This window comes from Lissotriton helveticus, chromosome 7 (assembly GCF_964261635.1).
Source record: "Lissotriton helveticus chromosome 7, aLisHel1.1, whole genome shotgun sequence".
In the NCBI taxonomy this organism is placed as follows: domain Eukaryota; kingdom Metazoa; phylum Chordata; class Amphibia; order Caudata; family Salamandridae; genus Lissotriton; species Lissotriton helveticus.
This window is the reverse complement of record NC_136068.1, coordinates 1,281,517,730-1,281,540,177: the sequence shown is the minus strand read 5'-3', so window position 1 is coordinate 1,281,540,177 and position 22,448 is coordinate 1,281,517,730. Positions and strand designations below refer to the sequence as shown.

The 22,448-nt window shown below is 40.9% G+C and overlaps 1 protein-coding gene across 2 annotated transcripts in view; it reads left to right on the top strand.

The window, feature by feature from the left end:
* The window catches only part of GGA3 (golgi associated, gamma adaptin ear containing, ARF binding protein 3), a 614,485-nt gene that overhangs the window by 233,569 nt on the left and 358,468 nt on the right, over window positions 1-22,448 (top strand). For both annotated transcript variants that reach the window (XM_078654509.1, XM_078654510.1), the window contains one exon: window positions 10,427-10,530. In XM_078654509.1, the coding sequence (XP_078510635.1) occupies window positions 10,427-10,530 (104 nt within the window). The remainder of the gene's footprint in view (window positions 1-10,426; window positions 10,531-22,448) is intronic.

Below are 22,448 nucleotides of genomic sequence, written 5' to 3'. Positions count from 1 at the left end.
ACTACTTACCTGCTAAAGGAATATCCTGCTATAGGATAACATTGGTGATTCTATGTGAAAAAAGTTCTAAGTATCAATTTTTAAAATACAATAATATTCCTTAAAACACTACTGTAACTAAAACACTTTTACTCAACCGTTTACAGTAGATGTCCAAGGACTGAATCTAGGATCCAGTCCTGTGGTTAGAATAGTAATCCATAAAGTAACTAATTGCATTTAACTAGAAATTTACATTGAGGTCAATATTGCATTGTGTTTGAAATTGTGTTGCCCATTGCAACAACTGTAACTACTGTACTTAAAAGTCTATTGCCTATTTGCAAAGTATTTAAACTAAAGTAATTCATTCTAAGAAAGTATATTTTATAATGTAATGTATAATGTAATTATAATGTAATTTAAAAAATAAAATATCTAAAAATAAATAGTTTTAAAAATGTAGTAAATCAGTATAAAAAAAATAAATATAAAATTCATACATTTAAAAATTGTCATTTACAAAACCTTCGAAATTCACTGAAAAAAACATAGGTATTAGGGGTGTTATAGTTAGCTGGACATTTCACTCGTACAAAACCATTGAAATTCCTCCGATATATTTAGTTGTACTCACTATATCTCGCGCGCCCGCAATCCACTACTTATGATGTCACATATTACATCATTCATGACATGGTCAGACATCACTGATGACATCTCAAATGACATCACTGATGACATCATCCACGTGACAATCAGATACACCTCATCATACAGTAGTATAACCTTTCATCACTCACTGTAAAATAGAGTACCATATTTGAATCCATTGACACACCAATACAAGTTTCTAAAAACCCACTTAGTGATTCCTAGATCTATACACACATCTAATCATTTACCTATAGATTTACTCATACATGCAGTCAATGATCAATAGAACACTATCACATATGCTTATAAACCTATCTCGACATTACACACCAGCACACTTCCTATTCACTTATGAAGTCATCCTATTCACTTATGCAAACAATGGATCATACTTGCTTTAACTTAGCTATACACTTATACAAACACCACTTTATCTATTCATATAGATAGTAACTTAGTGTGTTATAAAATCACTTTTACAAGTATACACTTATCCTTACAGTCACGCATACAATCACTGAGTCTTATGTATACTTATATATAAACAACAACCGACACATACACTGCCTTTTATTTTTCTACTTTGTTGGACATGTACCATTGAGAGAAATATTTGCTCATCCCCACACCTATAAAGATATTCACTCACCCAAACAACTGTTATACCATGTAGTTTTAACTTCATATACTAGTGAATCAACTATTCACACATCTTTGGGCAGTCACACACCCCCCATCGAACCACACACACATTCACTCTTCCATATGAATACTCAGGTAACTAATCAATGACTAATATAGAGCTTCAAATAGCTAGTAACCAACGGGAGAAGCAGTTTACACAACAACTGACAAAGTGATACATATGTTCACACAGTTTAGTCACTATCCAATATATTTAGTGAGACACTTTAAATTAGTCAAGTAAACAGTCAATTACACTGCTACTAAATTCTCCATTCAGATATTTATATTTATATATCCACACATTCTTCAATGCAAATTGCTATATATATAATACATATTTAAATAACGAAGCAAACCACATTCACTGGATGATGTAATCAGTGATGCAATTTGAGATGTGATGTCACTGACTATGTCATGAATGATGTAATATGTGACATCATGAGCATTATTTCAATGGTTTTGTATGAGTGAAATGTCCAGCTAACTATAACACCCCTAAAACCTATGGGTTTTTTTCAATGAATTTCTAAGGTTTTTTAAATGCTAATTCCTAACTATATCAGGCCTGAAGCCTATGGTTTTTTCAGTGAATATATATATATATATATATATATATATATATATATATATATATATATATAAATTAAGATTAAGCACTGCCCTGGGTGTGCGACCCATTTTTTCCTGGAGAAGGAGAAGTTGTTAAATATATATATATGTATGTATGTATGTATATATGTATGTATATATATGTATGTATATATATATATGTATGTATGTATATATATATATATATATGTATATATAGAAGGAGAGAACTCTGGGTAGTTCTCAATTTAGGTGGAAAGCAGCTCCTGTTAGAGCACTCTCAACACCAACGACACTCTAGATCTGCTCACCTCAAATGTCTGTTTTTCTATCAAAGTCTTTAAGCATAGGATTAGCAAAGTGCCATCCGCGCCGAGCTAGAAAAGGACAAAGTCTTTTGCCCTTATATATATATATATATATATCTCTGAATGAACGGCATAATTGGGCACTTTCATCGACCATAGTGAATGGCTATACGAAAGTCTGCCATCTTGGAAATGGTCTTCTATCCCCAAAGTGAATTCTATTTCTGATAACCATCTTTTTAATCAAACAAACCTCATTGAGCCTACATGGGTGAATTTCATGACATTCATAGTCTGTTAACGACATCAATAATTTGTAAAATTTTAGCCGGAAAATTTTGACCTGAAATGTTCTACAATTAAGCCCAGGTGGGCTACATAAGTAACAATCTTCTGATATGCTCAATAACCACTCATACATGTAAGGCTACTCGGTCTCTATAAAAGGATCTACACAATCAACATGCTGATTGGCACTATAAGTGAAAATGAGTCCAAGTAGGCAATACATACATGCAAAGCATGTTTAATGCTTAATATCTATATAACATGTTCAACAACATGCTGATTGGTGCTGTAGCTGGTATGGAGCCCAAGTAGGCAATACCTACTTACATGCTTAATATGGTTCATTCTTAATAACCTTATATTATGCAACCCCTTTGGGTTTTTCATGCATGCATTGCTTTTTAAATTCTATAAGGCAATATAATCAAACAGCATACCGACAAAAGTAGTTAATGAAAATACACAGAACAACACGAAGACTAATCATTTCTTAGCTCAAACAGCTCTAAGATCTGGTATACAGAGTGTCCGAAGCACCTGTGTGAGTAAAACAAAACAATAAAGTATAGTCTTAAAAACATTTAAAAACAGCAGAACCTCCAAAACTGTAAGCAGCATTTTGGAGAAAGCTACATATCAATAATATTGTACTCTTATGTATTTAGCGTAAGTGAATAGCCAGTTCTTCTCTAGAGCTTAAACCAACAGGGATCAAAGTCAATATATTTGGTTCCAATCTATGCAAATTATACATTCTGTTGCCCCCTCTAATACTGTTCCTAATTCTGGCAATGACAAAATAAATCCAGCAGTTCATTATTCAGTTATTGCTTGGGCTTATGATGGATGACCATATGTTTAAGGATACCTTTTCTGACTATGGATTGTGCTACCAATAATACAGTTTGTTACATGGACACTTAATGCAGTAAACACAATAATCAGAATTACAAGTTAAATGTTTTCTGATCTAAAAAATACTGTCTGTGTTGGGGACTTTGAAAGTTGCGACATTTCTACTATTTTTGCATGCTTCACAATGTAAGCATCTGTAAAATCGTTTTATAGTGCCTGTAGTTCTGGTGTCTTTTTTGTCCCGAATGAGATTGTGGTATGTGATGTCTTTCAGTGATTTACTTTTCCTAAAAGTGTTCTTAGGATGTTCTCCCACATATTTAGTCAATATACTGTCCGTGTTGGGCACATTCCATTGTTTGTAAGAATGCCCCTGACTTGTCTCGCATGATTGGAAAATGATTCTTTTTGCTCTAACTAGTTCACCATATGGAATGCAATATATGAGGCTTTGTTGGTGGGCATTGGAGGCATGGAGCAAGCAGTTTCCAGCTGCACTTTTACTGAAATGTTTTGTCACCACAGACATTAACCTATACATCAAGGAACTCAATATCATTATTGCTGGTCATGGCTGAGAACTTTGTTGTAATCATTCTCATTCAGTCTCTTAATAAATTGTTGAGCAGATTGCCGGTTACCTTTCCAAATACTGAAAACGTTGTTGATGTATCTTAGGCAAAGCATGATGTGTTCATCATAGTCAGCTATGTTCTGGACCACATGTTCCTCCCACCAGCTAACGAGTATATTTGCGTAGCTGGGGAAAAAGCAGGTGCCCACGGCTGTACTTTGTATCGGTCTGTAAAAATCTCGCTAAAAATCAAAAAGTTGTTATTCAGACAGTATGTGATCACATCTAAAATAATTTCAAAATTTAGTAGAAGGAATAGTGGTCTTGCTCTCATAAAGTACTGGCATGCCTGCACTCCCTGTTCGTGTTTAATGCATGTATATTTGCTATTGAGGTAAGGAAAAACGATGCACCCAAACTGGCAGTCACCAAGGTCCCCGCAATCATGTTTGCAGATGATACCCTCCTAATGTCCAAATTCCTGATGGGCATCCAAAGGATCCTGGACTATTTTGTCACCTTTTGTAATAACCCGGGTTTGGAGATAAATACACTAAAAAACAAGTTTATGGTTTTTAATCCACTTAAAACACTCCGTCCTAACCCCAACTTAGATGGCATTAGTCTGGACAGGGTGACGGTATTTGAATATATAGGTGTCACCCTGACGGAAAACATGGAGTGGGGCCCACAAATTGGCAAATCGAAACTTAAGCTAGCGCAGAAATCGGGGGGAATCATCAAATTATTAAGTAACTCCTCCTTTAAACCTGCTGGCCCTGCTGTAGAGATTTACAAGATGCAAGTCAAAGGTGCGACCCTATACGGGGCCGAACTATGGGGGCACTGCTGCTGTCAAGATCTAAGCAAAGTAGAAAACAGTTTCATGAGGCAAATTTTGGGTCTCCCTTCCAGCACTCCTGTCACCCCACTCCGGCTAGATCTGAGGATCAGACCAATTGGGGAGGAAATAGGACTGAAACCCCTCACGTTCTGGCGCAGATTATGGGCGACACCCGAGCTGAATGTGTACAGAACGGCTATTGATGTCCATAGTAACCAAAAGGAAATCACGTTCCCAATGTATTCCATCAAGGATTCACTGATGATAATTCCTCCTTCCAGGAACCCCCATCCAGCTATCCCATAAAATCCGGAAGCTCGCTTTTAGAAAGGACTAGCAAGAGGGCAACAGAACGCATTACCAATGGAATTCACTAGGTCGGTGAAATCAGGAGGCCTTGGTAGAAAGAAAGAAAGAAGGATGAAAACACAGACACTGACTCCCATGAAAATGTATTAAGGACTTTGAGGAGAAACAGGACTTGGGGACTGTGCATGGGAGAGTATACCTTTTCTGATATACATACATGACAGAACTGGAAGTAAAAGAAATGTGAGAACCAATATGTCATACCTTAATTCTCGACTGTGAAAAGTGGCATATTTGTGATTTATTAACAACATTAGGCATGTAGATAAAGTTGATGTGCCCTAACCCACATCATCAACATGTAACAAGCATTGGCATAGCCAATAAGTCTCGCCTTTGGGACCTTATAAGTGGACTACTGTTAACAAGTAGATAGTAGCGCTTGTGAAAAGCACAGCGCTCTAAAAAAAAAAATAACCTGTGCAAAAGCGGCCGGTTCCCAGACGAAAGCGAAAGCACGGCGCGTTGTGTAGATGTGAACCTAACCCACAAGGAAGGCAGCTGCCACCCTGCACGCCGCTGCTCGCTCCCGAGGGTCCTGAGTGCCAGAAATAAAATAAAAAATCAGAAAACTATCAACATACCTCTATTTTTTTCAACCTGAAAAAATTTATCATGTGAGCTAAAAGTTATAGATTTTACATATGCCAGCTTTCAAAATGCAAACTTTAGACCCTTGAGAGTAAAGTTTAAAGTTAGTCCAATTTCTCTGTTGTTTCCCCAATGACTTAACAATTCAGAGTGGAAGGAAGTACATTTTTGGCGCGCATCGTAGGACACTCATCCTTCAGACGGTGGAGTTACAAAGAAGGCTTGTGCCTTCGATAAATAGTCCTCCAGTTCAGCTGAAGTGCTCACTGACAAATGTTTATCCTTCAGGCTTTTAAGATTGCCTTCACTCGCTTCTGAAAGGACAAGCATGAAATCCCCAAAACAACATATTCATAAACTGTTCACATAAGAACAGATCATAGCCGTTTCTATTCATTGTCGGTGGTTCAGCCATCTTAAGGAGGAAAATCACGGGAATATTCCAACAATTTAAAATTTAGTGTTTCCTACAAAACAGACAATTATCTGACATCGTGCAGGGCTTGTATCTACTTGGAAATGTCGTTGTTCTTCAATTGTATGTTCATATAGCTCATAGGTATGCAACTACCACCTGGGTGGTCATAGGCACTGCATGATAGATTCAGAAAGGAAGTGGATAAAAACATTTTTGCTGGCTGGGACTGAAACCGAATGAGGCGTTTTATTGCAAGTTAAATGTAAAGCTTTATTCACAAAATTGAAACTTAATGGATGTTAGTGCTCTTTTTTCCCTCGAAATAACTGAAAAGGGTCAATAAAGTCTAGATTTTAGGGTAAAAACAGACTTATAGGAAAGTGTGATAATTCCAGTTAGGAATCGTAATTGTCACGGAAGTTTGCAAGAGAAAAACTTCACACACGCCTTGAAAAAAAAGCACTGCAACAATGATACATTTCAACTGCTTAAAACTCCCTGCTGCCCTTTTAAGGACATGAAACAGGCGCCCCCAGATGAAAGTGAAAGCACGGCGCGTTATGGAGATAGTAACCTGACCCACGAGGAATGCAGCTGCCACCTTGCTCGCCCCTGCTCGCTCCCGAGAGCAAAACGCTGTGGGAGTGAACATTACAAAAGAGGTGGGACATGCACCCGCCTTTAGCCATTTGCGTGCTTTCAATATTGAAAGCCATACGCAAAAGCCAAACCAATGTGTGGGAGGAGTCAGACCCACACAGAGTAGACACAAGAAGCCTCGCAGAGCAGTGCATGCGCGCTGCTAGGTTCTACCTAAAAAGCACTATCAAAGACAGTAGGTCTTGTCTTTGGGACCTGTTGACTTTGCCAATGTTTTTCATGGCCAAGCCGCACAGCATTCTAAATGCTGTGCAGCATGGCTGAAGAACTAAAAGAAAAAGAAGCCTTTGATTCAGCCAGCCAAGTAATTTTGTAGGGATGTGTGTGTGTAGTAAGAGAAACTCATTAAAGAAAATAATGCTGACAGACTAAAGAAGACATAGCGTTTAACAACTGAAGTAAAAGGGCCAGTCCTCATGGGAGGTTATAAATGAAGAAAATGCGGTACTAAGGAGGGACTAACAAGCCTAATAATGAATCAGAAGCCCACATTTACGAAGGACAAAGACACAAGCCAATGACAAATATGGGCAGTGAGTGGGCGGGGCTTCAAGTACATTCTCCAATACAGCAAGGCTCGCAGAGCAGCGCATGCACTGCCCAGGCCCGACCTAAAAATAGTGCTTAGAAAGCTAGCAGTGTGAAGAGACAAGTACTGTGTCCATGCTCCAGGGAAGGGACAAACACAAGAAGCCAAAGGAAAGCTGACACAAGCTGATGGATAATAAGCACGTAAATGAGAAATGCAAGAAATCCAACCAGCAGTAAGCAATGGGTGGGCTCAAAGCACACTGTAAGCAATCAGTATGTCGACAGCTAGCACATAAGTTGTCTGGTAGGCGAGATCTAAAAAGGGTGCCCAAATGGTTACACATTTTGCCAGGCTATTGTGTACTGTGGTACAAAAGGGGGTGGTAATGGACGGAGCATCTGAACCAATCAAACACTCACACCCAGTCAAAAGATCTGGGTTTGATCCATCACCGTTCTTTAGCCCACTCTGCCACCCCAGTTCAGACATGGCTATATGCAAATCAGTCTGACCCTGTGCCTCATGGGAACAGTCCAGCCCGAACTGCCAAGCCATGCCTTCCCTGGACCGGAAACAAGCTTCCGAGGACCGGTTTCTGGCATTCCAGCCGTCTTCAGCCCGGCTTGCTTGAATCCAGTGGCAAAGTGAGCAAGGGACTCACGTCTGAGCATACCCTGCCACACTTATGGCAGCCAAAGCGGTACAAAAGGGGGTGGTGATGCTCAGACGTCAGTCCCTTGCTCACTTTGCCACTGGATTCAAGCAAACAATTTTTTTTATATGTATACAGGAAATATATGAAAAAACGTGAGCATATCATATATAGATTAACCCTCGGAACAGCTCATGTCCCAAAAGGCAGTTAGGAGCCTATAAACTGAAATTTGTTTGGGCGAATTTCTCTAACATATAGTGTTATAAAAGGGCTGTGTATATTGACAAACAATACAATCTATCAATTCTTGACTGTTAAATGTAAACAGGTCTGTGGGTCCCCCATATTAGGGCCCAGAGAATTAACAATAAAATTCGTAAATCCAGCGATAGAAATATGAGTAACAAATTAAATTGTACCATTTAGGTCGCACCCAATACGAGAGATACCTCAAATACGAAAGCGACTCCATGCAAGAAGATATTCAGCTGGAGGAAGCGATACACCTTTAATTCAGAGGTATGTAGTGACATAAATTAGAAGTCACGGATGGGGAATTGAGGCAGATTCCAACATAAGATTTTGATAATACTGTTTGAATAACCCACACAGGTGACAGGTGTATGAAAGCGGACCAGTTGTCTTGCGCAGATTGAAAGACGCAATAAAAATATAGACACCGTAAACACGATTCTCCCTGTTTTTAAGTAAGTGGGCATAAAATTCGACTCTATTTTGATCAAACGAGGGTAGTAAAGCTCATTGTAATATCGGGGTCTTTGAATTACAGAAATCCTGAGAGCATCCATTAGAGTGGCTCCTGTTTTTAATCTGAATCTCACTTGGTCGTAAATGATAAGAAGGACCAATAGTCAACTAACCAAAGTAAGCACGTCAGTCTTTAAAATAACTATATCTTCTAAAAAGTGGCAATGACCAACACGCAACCTGTTACTCTAGACGTTTCTCTTTCATAAACTCAAATTAATTATGTGCATTCATTTCATAGAAAGAAGACTATACCTGTTTTTAAACTCGTCTGTCCTGATGAAGGTGTTACAACACTACAAAAGCACCGAAACGCGTCGACTAAGGACTTTTTTAATCATGTTTTAATTGACTGTAATTCTGGGGTTTGTCTACTAAATTGTGATCTGAAGTAAAGTTGTGTGTAAAACATCTGGACCAGTGACTCTGAGATAGTTACCGTAAATTGGAATTGTTAGATAAGGTTGTTTTCAAATGTACCAGAGCACATGATCCTAATCACAATATATTTTGAATGTTTCATGAATTTTTGTTTTTTCATGTTTTTAAGTTGAAAAGAAAAATGCTTTTAAAGAAAATAAAATCAGAGAAACAAATAGTAATCGCTTGTGTTGTGTAATACTAAATAATTTGTGTCATGATTATGGTATAAAAGTTAACCATGACTTTTGTGTAGGCCTTTCGGTCACCCATTGAAAGTTTATTAGCACAGAAAGGAATCTTTTCTTGTTTATACTGTTGACACCCGGTCCTTTCTGGTTTCTGGGGAACTCTCTTATTTTTTAAGATCGTTCCCTGCTTTCACCTTGCGGATACCTGATAAAGTACAATGTAGGAATTGAATTAGCGTGAAGGTATCTATTGGATCTAGATCACATTCTTGGATGGAGGGTTCTTCAATTAGTTTTCCACCATTGCTGTATAGGTCTTTCAGCAGGATAGGTTATTCTGATTTCATGACCTAAATCCTGTATACGTCAATTCATGAGTGAAGTCTTTATTAAACACTTTTTGTGTCATAGGTGAAGTAAATTTTTTGATTTTCTCTTTATGGGTAATCTTGTCACAGTGATCTAGGAGGACTACACTGGAAAAAACTGTATTTTTAATGTTTCATTAGCATTGATTTAGGTACGTTTGAGGCTTTATTGGCCAACAAGGAGGCCAATAATTTGTTTTGGTTTTTACGTATTGTTGGAGTAGGTAATCGTAGACGAACTGTCTGGGGTATGAGGCATGAAGTTAATTTTGGTGCAAGCTGTGCACCCCAGGCAAGATGTCTTTACCTGCCCCCATCTCTGTAGGTGCCTAAACAATGTGTCAAGGTTTTGTGGTATGTTGTAATCATGAAGCTGTTCATGGATTGAAGGGAGATAAACACAGAGATGTTTTATTGATTGCTTGGAATATTCGAGATCTGTATCTTTTATGGTTAATTTGTTATATTCATGGGGGTTTGCGGCATTCAAGGCTACAGATTTATTAAACAAGTTCTCAGCCGCCTCTTGCTCAAACCTCATCCTGAGTTGAATCTCTTGTCATCTGTTCCCCTTGGCTCCTTCCCTACTGATAGTTCTGGATTATATATCCTCACATTATGTCTGCTGACCACTTTATAACCATGTGTTGTGTTATCGTTTCCTCTTTCAGGCATTGTTCATTCTGATCCTGTGATGCCTGTGGACAGAACTCTCATTCCATCCCCACCAGCTCGTCCCAAGAACCCTGTTTTTGATGATGAGGAGAAATCCAAGGTGGGAGACTGTACTTCGATGTCTTTTTTTTTCCAATATACCTCTTATCATAACCACTGTCAATAAGCATGTGGTGTTTGAAATGTACATTGAAGATTAAAAATATGTCATATAGACTTTTTGAGAGCACAACTATCTGCACATTATTCTTTCTCACTTATAGGTCAAATGTGATGCTCTGCCCAGAGCGTGCTTGCTAATGTAATACTAACTACGTGTCTGAGGAAAGTTTATGGTTGATGAACGACTTGCAGTAATCAATAGCTATGCATATGACGTCTATGCCTCACATAATTATTCGTTTAGTGTCACAACCAATCATTCATTATATGATTTCCATTACACATGGTGAGAACTTTTTTTTAACCCTTATTTATAATTTAGGTGAAAGGTTACAATTACTTAACTAGCACAGCAGCAAAACAAAGAACAAGCTGGTACATCACAACAGTATTATTTAACCCTCCTATACTCATTACATATCATCAATTGCCTGAACCTTTCCCCAGCATCATGTGTTATTATACTGCAATTCATTATAACCCAAGGGTTCTGATAATATTATCGGTTACTCCTGTGGTTAGTCTTTGTAGCATAAATTGCATTATTCCATTATACCTTTTTCTTTGTGGAATTTATGTTCATCAGCTTGGAGGTTGCATCAGAGTGTTTGTTAGGCACTGTTGTACCCGCTTATTCAGTTGGTCTGACAGATATGTCTATAGAGGGCCTCCTGCATTCCGGAGTCTGGCTGCGAGCAGCTGTAGGGATACTCACTGCAAAATATTTGGTCTTGAGTGCATTGACCTATGTTTGGAGAAAGTCCTTTGCACCATTTGAACACCATCTGTCTTTTAGCTAAAGGTATCACTAAGGCAGATACAGCCAGATTCATGAAAGAAAAATCGGCTCGCAAAGGGCCAGATTCTGAGAATCTGGCCCTTTGCGAGTGCAATTTTTGCATTTGGGATTCATCATCCCAAATGCAAAAATCGCTAATTGCGAAATCGCATATTTGTGAGGAATTGCATTTAAAGAATCTGTATTTGACATTCCTTAAATGCAATTCATTAACCATTTTTTGTTAGCGAATTCGCTATTCCTGGCCGCATTTACCACGAAGTCAGACTTCGTGGTAAATAGCGAAAACTCAGAAAAATGCACTTTAGTGCATTTTTCTGAGTGGTATGTTACACACACACACATGTCCTTTGGACATGTGTGTGCGCAACATCTGGCTACATTTGCTTTTCAGTGGTGCTACAGGGTGTCCCTTGGACACCCCTGGCACCCTTGAAATCGCATCCTTATTTGCGATTAGCAAATTGCTAATCGCAAATAAGGAATAAGTCCCCATTCGTTCCTATGGGCAATGAATGGGGAGTTATTCCTTATTTGCGATTAGCAATTTGCTAATCGCAAATAAGGAAGATGTAGGAATCGCAATATTTTTTGCAATTCCTACATGAATCCTGTTTTGCAAGTCCTTAATAGCGATTCCTTATGAATCGCTATTAAAGACTCGCAAAACGGGTCTTTGATGAATCTAGCTGTATGTGTATGCTTTTGTGCAAGGCATATCCATGCATATCCCAGGAGCGCAATCTGGGTTGATGCTTATATTGGAATACTTAGCATTTTAGTTAATTCTTGAAATATCTTCTGCTTTTACTTTTGTATTGTCAAACATGTCCATGATAATTGGAGAAAATCCGCAGCCTCAGTTCTACATCTGTCGCATCTCGAGTTGTTTCTTAAAACTGTGCGGTTTAAGCACTGTGGTGTATAGTATACTCTATGAATGCATTCATGGTGGAATAAGTAATGTTTACCATTTATAGAAATGTTTTTTGGTCTGTATGCAGCTAAAACAACCATTCTTGGTTTGTTAAAGACCTGCCCAAATATTTCCCCCAAGCACATGAACTGTGTATTTAGATTTGGGACATTATATATCTGAAAAACCCATTTGGCCTTATTGTCAGAAGTAAATATATGCTAGGAGTACTACTGGGAGTGGCTCGGCGAGATAAATCAGAAACACTGCTTAGGAATAGATCTAATGATTTTACATTTTTTTTCTTTATTATCTTGGAGAGGGATAAACATATTGTACTCAATTTTATGCACGGTGAATTGTGTTAGTTGTATCTTGGGTTTTTGTTCGTCAGATAATTGGGATAAGTGTAATATCATGGAGTGGCATAGCTGGTGTGCATACTTATCGCCCCCCAATCTTCCTTCCAGCCCACTTAGTTCGTTTTTTATTAAGTTGGGTTCTTTAGTGAGGATTTTACAACCTTGCTGCATTGTATGTTAACAGCATTGTAGCAATCATGTTGCTTTGAACAATCAATCAGGTGAGGTGTGTGAGGCGAGGCGTGACCCAGTATATGTTTGTTGTGCTTGAGCTCAGTAATAATGTAATTCTACGTATGGAACTGTCATCCCCACTTTATTGTTTGGTAGCGTAAATATTTCCCACTTTCTGTAGAGAGAAATTAGTCTAGTTAGCATTTCCATTTCATTAGTGCATTTCTCCACACCATTGACAACTGTAGTCTTATACAGTGATCTACTAGAGCCTCAGATATGGTATATAGTGTGCCATAATTTTGTCTTAAGGTTGATTTTAGGTCCCTGCATATGCTTAAGTTAGAAATGTTACTGTAGTGTCCTGCCAAAATTGAAAGGGATTGCAGGCTCTATCTTGTATGTAACTGGCTTGAGAGGAAACATTTCTGACGTGTGCCCTTATATGTTGAGCACCGAGGTGTACGAGGGGTGGCGCAATAGTGCCTTGATATTGTTGGAGTGAAATTTATTTGGGATGCTATCATTCTCCAGTATTGGATCTTTCATGGATTCACATGCTTGAATCATCCATGTTGTCGTAGTGGAAGTCCCACTGTATACATATAAAAGCAGTAGATACAATTACCATAGGCTACCATGCAATGAACAGTCAGTGCAATAGCCTATCTACCTTCTTTTGTAAAAAAAGAACAAAATCCAACCAATAGCCAATCAGGCGACGGCACCCTCTAGAACAATCCCAAGAGAGGCTAGGTTCCTCAGATTTTCTACTGCACGTCGTGTGAAAGGGAGTCTCTCTGAGCTCTGCTCAGTTTTTTCTGTTTTGTCAAGTTTTCTAGCACAATTATCCTCTAAAATGTCTTAATCTTCAAAGAAAGGTCTCTTCAGGTCGTGTGAATCATGCGGAAAAAAAGAGGCTGCATGCTGAGGATCCACATAAGAGCTGCATCTACTGCCTTTACCCTCAACACAAGGTAAAAGACTGCAAACTCTGTATAACCTTCTCTACAAAAACCCTCAAGGACAGGATGGGTAGATTATTGATTTGGCTACAAATATTTGAGTCAAAATCTGATATTCTCTCAGAGGATGAAGAGAGCTCTACCTCACTGGCCTCAAAAGAAACACCTAAAAGGAGAGAGAGATCTCATGAATCTCCTGAAGTTTCCAAGGAAAAGACATCAAAGAGATCTCGTCATGAGGAGGAAGTTACCTCAGAAAAAGGAGAGATTCCATTTCCTACTGAGGAGAAAAGCCATTAGAAAGTTAAAGACAAATGTTCTTCAATCCATTCCATTCTATGAAGATATCTGTCTCAAAGCTTGTACCGCCAACGGCGTTAATTTGGGAATCACCGTCGACAAAAAAAACATCTTCTAAACAAGTTTCTCCTTCCTCATCATCAAAGAAATCTCCATCGCCGACGACGCTTCCAGTGACGACGATTGCTGTACCGCCTTCCACCTCATCGCCGACAGCAACGTAAAACGCATCCTCGACGACGGTAGATCCGTCGACAACTTTGTCTACAACCGCGTTGACAATAATCTTGTTGAAGAGACAGACGACTGCTTCATCTTATTCTATCATGTGCTCGTCAACGACGCAGACGCCGTTGCCGTTGACGAAGCTGACGACGATGTATCCCATGCCTGGTCGTAAGCGTCCATCTTTCTTGAAGCTTTCATCAATTGTATCCGCCGACAACGTTCTCGTCGACGACACCGTCGACAAGACAATTTTTTTAAAATCCTGCAAAAGTTTCTCCTTAACCTCCTTCAACATTCTTGGAGGAATCTGATGATGATGGAATGTTTGGACCAGCTGATAGTCCTTCCCAGTTGCATGTAAAATATCAGGAAGATGATGACAAGGATTATGGAGGATATTATCAACATGAATACCACCCTCATCATGCTAAAATGCAATAAATGGAGCCAGCTTCTGAACCTATGGTACACCTTCCTGTTGCAATGGTTCAAGATCTTCAGGATTTCTTGCGAGACTATCGCACACGTTTTCCTTCAGCACCTGTTCCTCCACCTCAGCAGCCACCACTGCCTGTAGTTTCACCACCTTGTACCTCTGTACCTGTGTCTGCATCTTCCCCGGTGGGAGATACTAGTGGGCCTCAACAACATCCAGATACCTCTGATGTGGGAGAAGTTGAAGATAATCAGCCTCAGAAAGTAGATCAAACAGGAAATGAATGGGATGAATATGTCATATAAACACCAGCGTCTCCTTCTCCTCAAACAATAGAAACTCCGCCAGAAGACATCGGGGGCTTTCATGCTTTAATTGAGAGAGCAGCATCACATTTTCAACTATCCCAACGCTCTTGTGATCTTGGCCAGGTACGATAGACAAATGTGGTTGGACATTGCCCAATTTTTAGATCTCCTTCCAGATGACAAGAAGATGGAAGCTAGAAAAATCCTGCTTGCAGGATAAAGGTCAACATCCGAAATTATTGATGCTTCCATGGATATTGCTTATTTAGCTTTCCATCAGCTTGCTTTCCGCTGTCCTCAGACGCCAGGGTTGGCTGAAAGCAACGAAATTCCGCCCTGAAGTATGAAATAAGATATTGAATATGCCGTTTGATGGTGAAACACTCTTTGGCAAGCAGATCAATGACGCTTTGCAAACCATCAAAACAGATACAGACACAGCTTAGGCTCTAGGCACGCCTCAATACAGAAAGACCCCATTTCGTGGAGCACGAGGCAGGGGAAATTATTTGTTTCGAGGAGGTTATGTAAATGTAAATGTAAATGTAATTGAGCTTATATAGCGCACAGCTACCCGCAGTGGGTGTCCCGGCGCTTGCTTAGGGAACCCTTCCTGGTATTCCCCTGTGAGATAGCAGGGTATCCACAAGGTGAAAGTCAGGCATCCCGCCGCGAGGGGCCGTGTGGAGATTAAGCAAGCTATTGCCCAGAGTCGCAGAGTGTGAACCCGTGAGTCGAGGAGGCACCGGGGCGAGAATTATCGAGTCTGTGGAATTTTTAGCCCAATACCCGCCGAGGCGGGGAATTGAACCCTGGTCCAGGACCGATCTCAGCTTCCGGGTCTGCTGCCTCTAACCCCTGAGCCACACTTCAAAGGTACCAGCCTCAAACCTACACCTCTTACCTGCCATTCTACCAGCAGTAACAGCAATATCGTGCACCACCACAGGCTGCCTACTCCAGACAGCCTAGACGGAAGCAACAGGTGCAGTCCAGAGATTCGGGTCATAAACAGTGACTATACATCACCGCCTGCCGCTCCTCTGTCTTCCTTGAAGAAAACCCCTCTCTCTCAATTTCTGTATCAATGGAAAGAAATAACATCAGACAAATGGGTCCTAGCTATAATAAGGTATGGCCATACCTTAGAGTTCACCTCAATGCCACCTCATCACCCGCCTCAAAGATCAACACCACCCCATCTTCAGTTATTAAAAAGGAGGCTTTGATTTTGCTTCAAAAAAGGAGCAATAGAACGTGTTCCACGCTTTCAGAAAGGAAAGGGTTTCTACTCTCTCTTTTTCCTGATAAAAAAGAAGAAGTTGGGGGAATTGCCTCCCATTTTATACCTCAGAAAACTCAACAAATTCCTGCTGAAGAAATCCTTTTGCATGGTCACTCTTCAGGAGATTGTACATCTTCTGAACCATTCGGATTGTTTAGCAGACTTGGACTTGGAAGATGCATACTTCCATATCCCTATCCACCCCAAACATCGAAAAGTTCTATGTTTCTCTGTGGCAGGTGCGCATTATCAGTTCAAGGTCCTTCCCTTCGGCCTTCGCTCAGCTCCACTGGTTTTCACCAAGTGCCTTGCTCCCGCTGCAGAATTCCTAAGGCTGAAAGGCCTACAGATCTTCCCATACCTCGACGATTGGCTGGTAAAAGCCCCTTCTCTTCAGCAGGCTTCAGGAGACCTCTCTTTATGCCTGCAACTATTCCGCTCTCTGGGGCTGGCAGCCAATCTTTGAAAATTCTTTCTAGCCCCTTCTCTTCGGCTAACGTTTCTAGGAGCACTAATACACTCTGCAAGACAAGGTATACTTGTCAACAGAAAGACTGAACACCATCTTATCTCTTGCTCACGACCTTTACAGAAGAAAGTGCGCTTCTGTACGGCTCCTCAAATCCTTTCTCGGGATGATGTCTTCCGCCATTCTCATGGTACCTCATGCTCGACAATGAATGAGACCACTTCAAGAGCAGTTGGACGCCCAATGTCTTCAAATATCAGGGTCATTCGAGGACATAGTTCGAATAACTCCAGTCACGAAGGATGCACTCCTTTGGTGGCAATCTCCTCACAATCTCTCTCTGGGACTGCCATTCCTTTCTCCTCTTCCCGAGTTTGTTCTGATAACAGTTGCATCTTTGGAAGGTTTGGGAGCACATCTGCAAGACCTCCAAATAAGTGGCAATTGTAGTCTCTCTCTCTCTCCAAAATGCATATCAATTTTTGGGAACTTCAGGCAATTTCTCTAGCCCTCCAGTCATTCCTCCCAATGATAAGAGCATCCTCAGTCCTCATACGCACAGACAACACCACCTGCATGCATTATCTGAACAAGCAGGGGGGAACGAAATCTCCGATCCTATCTTGGGAAGCTCAAAATATATGGGAATGGACTTTACAGCATCATATAACTATCAAAGCGGAGCATCTCCCACGAATAAAAAACAACCTGGAAGACTCTTTGAGCAGGTTGAGTCAATCGAATCACGAGTGGGAACTCAACCAATCAGTTCTCAACCACATCTTCCAGAAATGGGGAACACCCAACTTGGATCTGTTTGCGTCTCAGGGGAACCAGAAATGCCGGTTCTTTGCCAATAGGGAACCTCAGACAGGGTCATAGGGGAATGCGTTTTCGATAAGATGATCAGGAATATTTGCCTACGCTTTTCCGCCATATCCTCTGCTCTCCAGAGTGTTGATGAAAATGAAACGGGAACCGTGCCAACTCATTCTCTTTGCTCCACGTTGGCCTCGTCAGCACTGATTCATGGAGCTGCTCCTACTCTCGCTATCTAAACCTTATCGCCTTCCTTTGTCAACCCTACTGACGATGAACAAAGAACAGATCCTGCATCTGCACCCAGCTTCTCTTCAATTTCATGCCTGGAACATGAGTACAATGAGTACAAGGACTTAGATATCCCTCAAGATTGTAAGGATATTTTGTCCAGGGCCAAAGCTGAGTCTACTACTGAAACATATAGACTGAAATGGAAATGTTTTTGTCTTGGTGCCGTAGCAATGATACTCGCCCAGAAAAAATCCTGCGTTATTTCTTACCTCTGGCAAGATAAGGTCTGGCGTATGCTTCAATAAGGGTACACCTTGCAGCCATTTCTCGATATTGACGGACGTCTGACGCCTCTTCTCTCTGTTCTGCCCGTATCATCAAACAGGTCATGAAAGGCCTTTTCAGAACTTTCCCTCCTATTAGGCCTCCTCCACCAGAATGGCGTCTTAATGTGGTCCTTTCGCAATTAATGAAACCACCTTTTGAGCCGATCCACAAGATAGAGCTAAAATTTCTCTCATGGAAGGTAGCTTTACTTCTCGCACTTACATCGGCCAGAAGAGTGAGTGAAACTCAGGCCTTCACCATTAAAGAACCTTACTTACATTTCACAGAGGATTATGTAATGTTGCGTACAAATCCTACATTTATTCCAAAGGTGCCATCCCAGTTTCACCTTAATGAACCTGTAATTCTGCACAATTTTGTTTCCGCATCCTTCATCTCCAGCGGAGAAATCGCTCCACTCTTTAGATGTAAAAAGGTGCCGTAAGTTTTATTTGCAAAGGACAAAGCATCTGCACAGAATGGATCAACTCCTAGTATCATATGGAACTTTTAAACTAGGATCTGCTGTTACAAAAAGGACTGTTACACGATGGATTGCTGCCACTATCCAATTGTGCCATTCAAAGGCGGGTAAACCGCTTACAACCAAGACCAAAGCACATTCCACAAGAGCAGTGTCTTCTTCGGCTGCTCTTTTTGCTGGTGTCCCGCTGGACAAGATTTGCCGTGCTGCTACCTGGAAGAATGCTCCTACCTTCACGAGGCACTATTGCCTGGATATGGCAAATTATAGCGAGGCAGCAGTGGGACAGGCAGTCCTGCATCATCTATTTCAATAAGGTAAGCCTCTACTTTAGAGGTATTCTTTCTTATCTGATATATATATAGCTATATATATATATAGCTATATATATATATATATATATATATATATATATATATATATATATATATATATATATATATTATTTTTTTTTGAAAACCTTTATTAAAGGCAAAAAATCACGTCCACAGCATAGTGCCAACATCCCCAAGAGGGCAGGCATAGTGGTGCGATATATAGATATATACGTATATATGTTTATATGATTGATATGTTGTTAAATACTATCTCATTAAGGTTTTTTATTGGCATGTATGTTATAACTCACCATCCTCTAAGGTACCAAGGTTTATATTACAGTACTACTAAACATACATGTTTACAAAAGTGCTAGCTACTCTGATTCAAGCATGTGAATCTATGAAAAATCCAATACTGGATAAGATAATGAGTTACTTACCTATAACTACAGATCTCCAGTATTGGTATCTTTCATAGATTCACATGGAACCCACCCTCCTCCCCGGAGAGATTCCTATATTCTCTAGGGTTTATAATTGCAGACTTGTGCTGGAAAATCTTAGGAACCTAGCCTCTCTTGGCATTGTTCTAGAGGGTGCCGTTGCCTGGTTGGGTTTGGTTCTTTTTTTTTCCCAAAAGAAGGTAGCTAGGCTATTGCACTGACTGTTCATTACATGGTAGCCTATGGTAATTTTATCTACTGCTTTTATATGTATACCGTGGGACTCCCACTACGACGACGGGGATGATTCAAGCATGTAAATCTATGAAAGATACAAATACTGGGGAACCATAGTCACAGGTAAGTAACTAATTTTCTTCCCTGATGACTTCCCACCTGTTAGGCTTTTTACCGCTATTCCAATTTCCTAATGTTTAATTGGAGCTGATAGCAGTTGCTGTTCTGTTCTTTTTAACCAAGCTAAGATTTTCTCCATAGTCCAGGATCTGGCCTACTCGGACAGGGCATCCCCTAAACCCCTGCCCACTCAGCATCTATGTGATTCCCTTAACTCTTATTTTTTGGATAAAATAACCAATATTAAACTAAATATTCCTTTCCCTTCCCCGGCTTTTGTCGATCCCTTTCCCCCTACTGCCCGTTCCTCCCTCACTTCTATTCCACCGCTCACTGAGGATGCGTTTCTGGCCATTCTCCCAAAAGTTAAGTCGGGTTCCCCGATGGATGTTTGTCCAGCCCGCATCCTCAAACACATTTACACTGCCTGTCCTTTGCCCCCCCTTATTTTTCTTAATAAATCCTTTACACAAGGGGTGGTGACTCCCTCCCTAAAGTCCGCTACTATAGTGCCTATCCTCAAGAAAGCGGGGGCTGACCCTTCCGCTCCAGCCAATTACCGTCCAATTTCGCTGCTGCCCTATTTGGGCAAGGTGCTGGAGCGGCATGTAACAACGGTTTTCAGCTCCTTCATTGAGGAGAATGGGGGCTTAGCACCCCGACAAGCAGGATTTCGGCCAAGACACTCCACGGAGTCCGTTGTGGTGTCGGTCCTCAACAACCTTAGGGAGGGAGCAGACCAAAACCATCATCAGGCCTTGGTGCTCCTCGATCTCTCCGCCGCCTTCGACACGGTGGACCATTCCATCTTGTTGTCCCGTGTCGGAGCGGCGGGAATCAGGGGCTCGGCCTTGGTCTGGCTCTCCTCCTTTTTAAGGGACCGCACCCAGGCGGTCCGGCTGGGAGACTTTTCGGCTGCCTCATTACCTGTCACTTGTGGTGTTCCTCAGGGTTCTTCTCTTTCTCCTCTTTTGTTTAATCTCTACATCTGTCCTTTGATTTTTGCTCTCCAGCAGCTGGAGGTCACCGTTTTTAACTATGCGGATGACCTCCAGCTTATTTTTAATCTCTCTTCCTCTCCTCATTCTATTTCTAATTTTCAGTCAGTTATGGTTTTCATCAGGGACTGGATGAATCACAACCACCTAAAGTTGAACCCGGATAAGACCGAGCTGGTTCTTACGGGTGGTTGCTCCAGTCCCTGGAATTCTTTATTTTGGCCTTCTTCTTTTGGGCCCCCTCCTTCTCCTTCTGCCTCAGTCAAGACATTAGGTGTCAAACTCAATAATCAACTCACTCTTCACTCACAAGTTAGTCATGTTGTTTCCTCTTGTTTTCTCACTCTCCGCACTATTCACACTGTTTCTCGCTTTTTCTCTCCTCTGGCACTCAAGCTGATTATGTCCGCTCTTGTTGTCTCCCGGCTGGACTACGCAAATGCCCTGTACAATGGCATTCCAGCGTACAGCCTACGGAAACTCCAGTTGGTTCAAAACCAGGCAGCCCGACTTATTCATGGCCTTTCTCGCTCGCATCATTGCACTCCTCTTCTGAAGGCACTTCATTGGTTGCCGGTTAAAGAGAGGGCCTTGTTTAAGTTGGGTTGCATGGTTTTTCATTCACGGCGGGGCTCTGCTCCCGCCTTTATTTCTTCCATGATCAGGGAGTATATCCCCACTCGAGAGCTTCGCTCTTCTTCCCAGTCCTTGTTGGTGGTCCCCCGCTTTAAGCGCAAGAAGTGGGGTGAGTCGAACTTTTCTACTCTGGCACCCACTTTTTGGAACTCTCTACCGGATCACCTAAGACTGGCAACACACTACCTTCCCTTTCGGAAGGACCTTAAAACATTTCTTTTTAAACAGGCCTTTCCCTTGTGATATGCTCTCACTTCTCCTTAGGCCTATCAGTTTTTAGGTGTGGTGGTCACTCTCCCCCACTGGTATCCTGCCCTCCATAGCGCCAAGAAACCGCTGGTGAATGCTGCGCTCAATAAATATTTTAAATTCATTTTAAATTCATTCATTCAATTCATTCAAATTCAAGGTTAGGGGCTCAAAAAAATTCTATAATCTTGTCTCTGTGTATCATAGCATGATCATTATAAAGGGGCTTATAGAGAGTTATAAAAGAATCAATCAATCAGGAGAATTGTAAGCGCGCTACTGTCCCGCGAGGGTCTCAAGGCGCTTGGGGGTGGGGAGGGTGTCTGCAGATCTGTTAAGCTGAAAAGCCAGGTCTTGAGGATCTTCCTGAAGGTGTTCAGGGACGGGGCGCGTCTGAAGTCAAGTATCAAGTATTTATTGTTTCGTATGTATTAATTCATCATTATTGTCTAGAGTGGATTCTACCCTTTACCCCACAATTGTGTTTAATTAGTTTGGCTAATGTCTTGATGAGCCTCGCCCCCTCTCCATACACTCTAGCAACAGCCCTTGAAGCAAGAATTTTATTTCTCTCTCTCAGCCTCTTCTTTATGTTTTAAGATTCATTTATGTGTGCAAGGCTATTTGTGTCGTTGTTGGTTCCTCTGTTGGTTTCTAACTCCTTGAGTTGGGTTTCTAATGTTGCTTTTCAATTGCAAATATATTTAAGTATTAGCTGTACCCGGCCACGCGTTGCTGTGGCTCAGT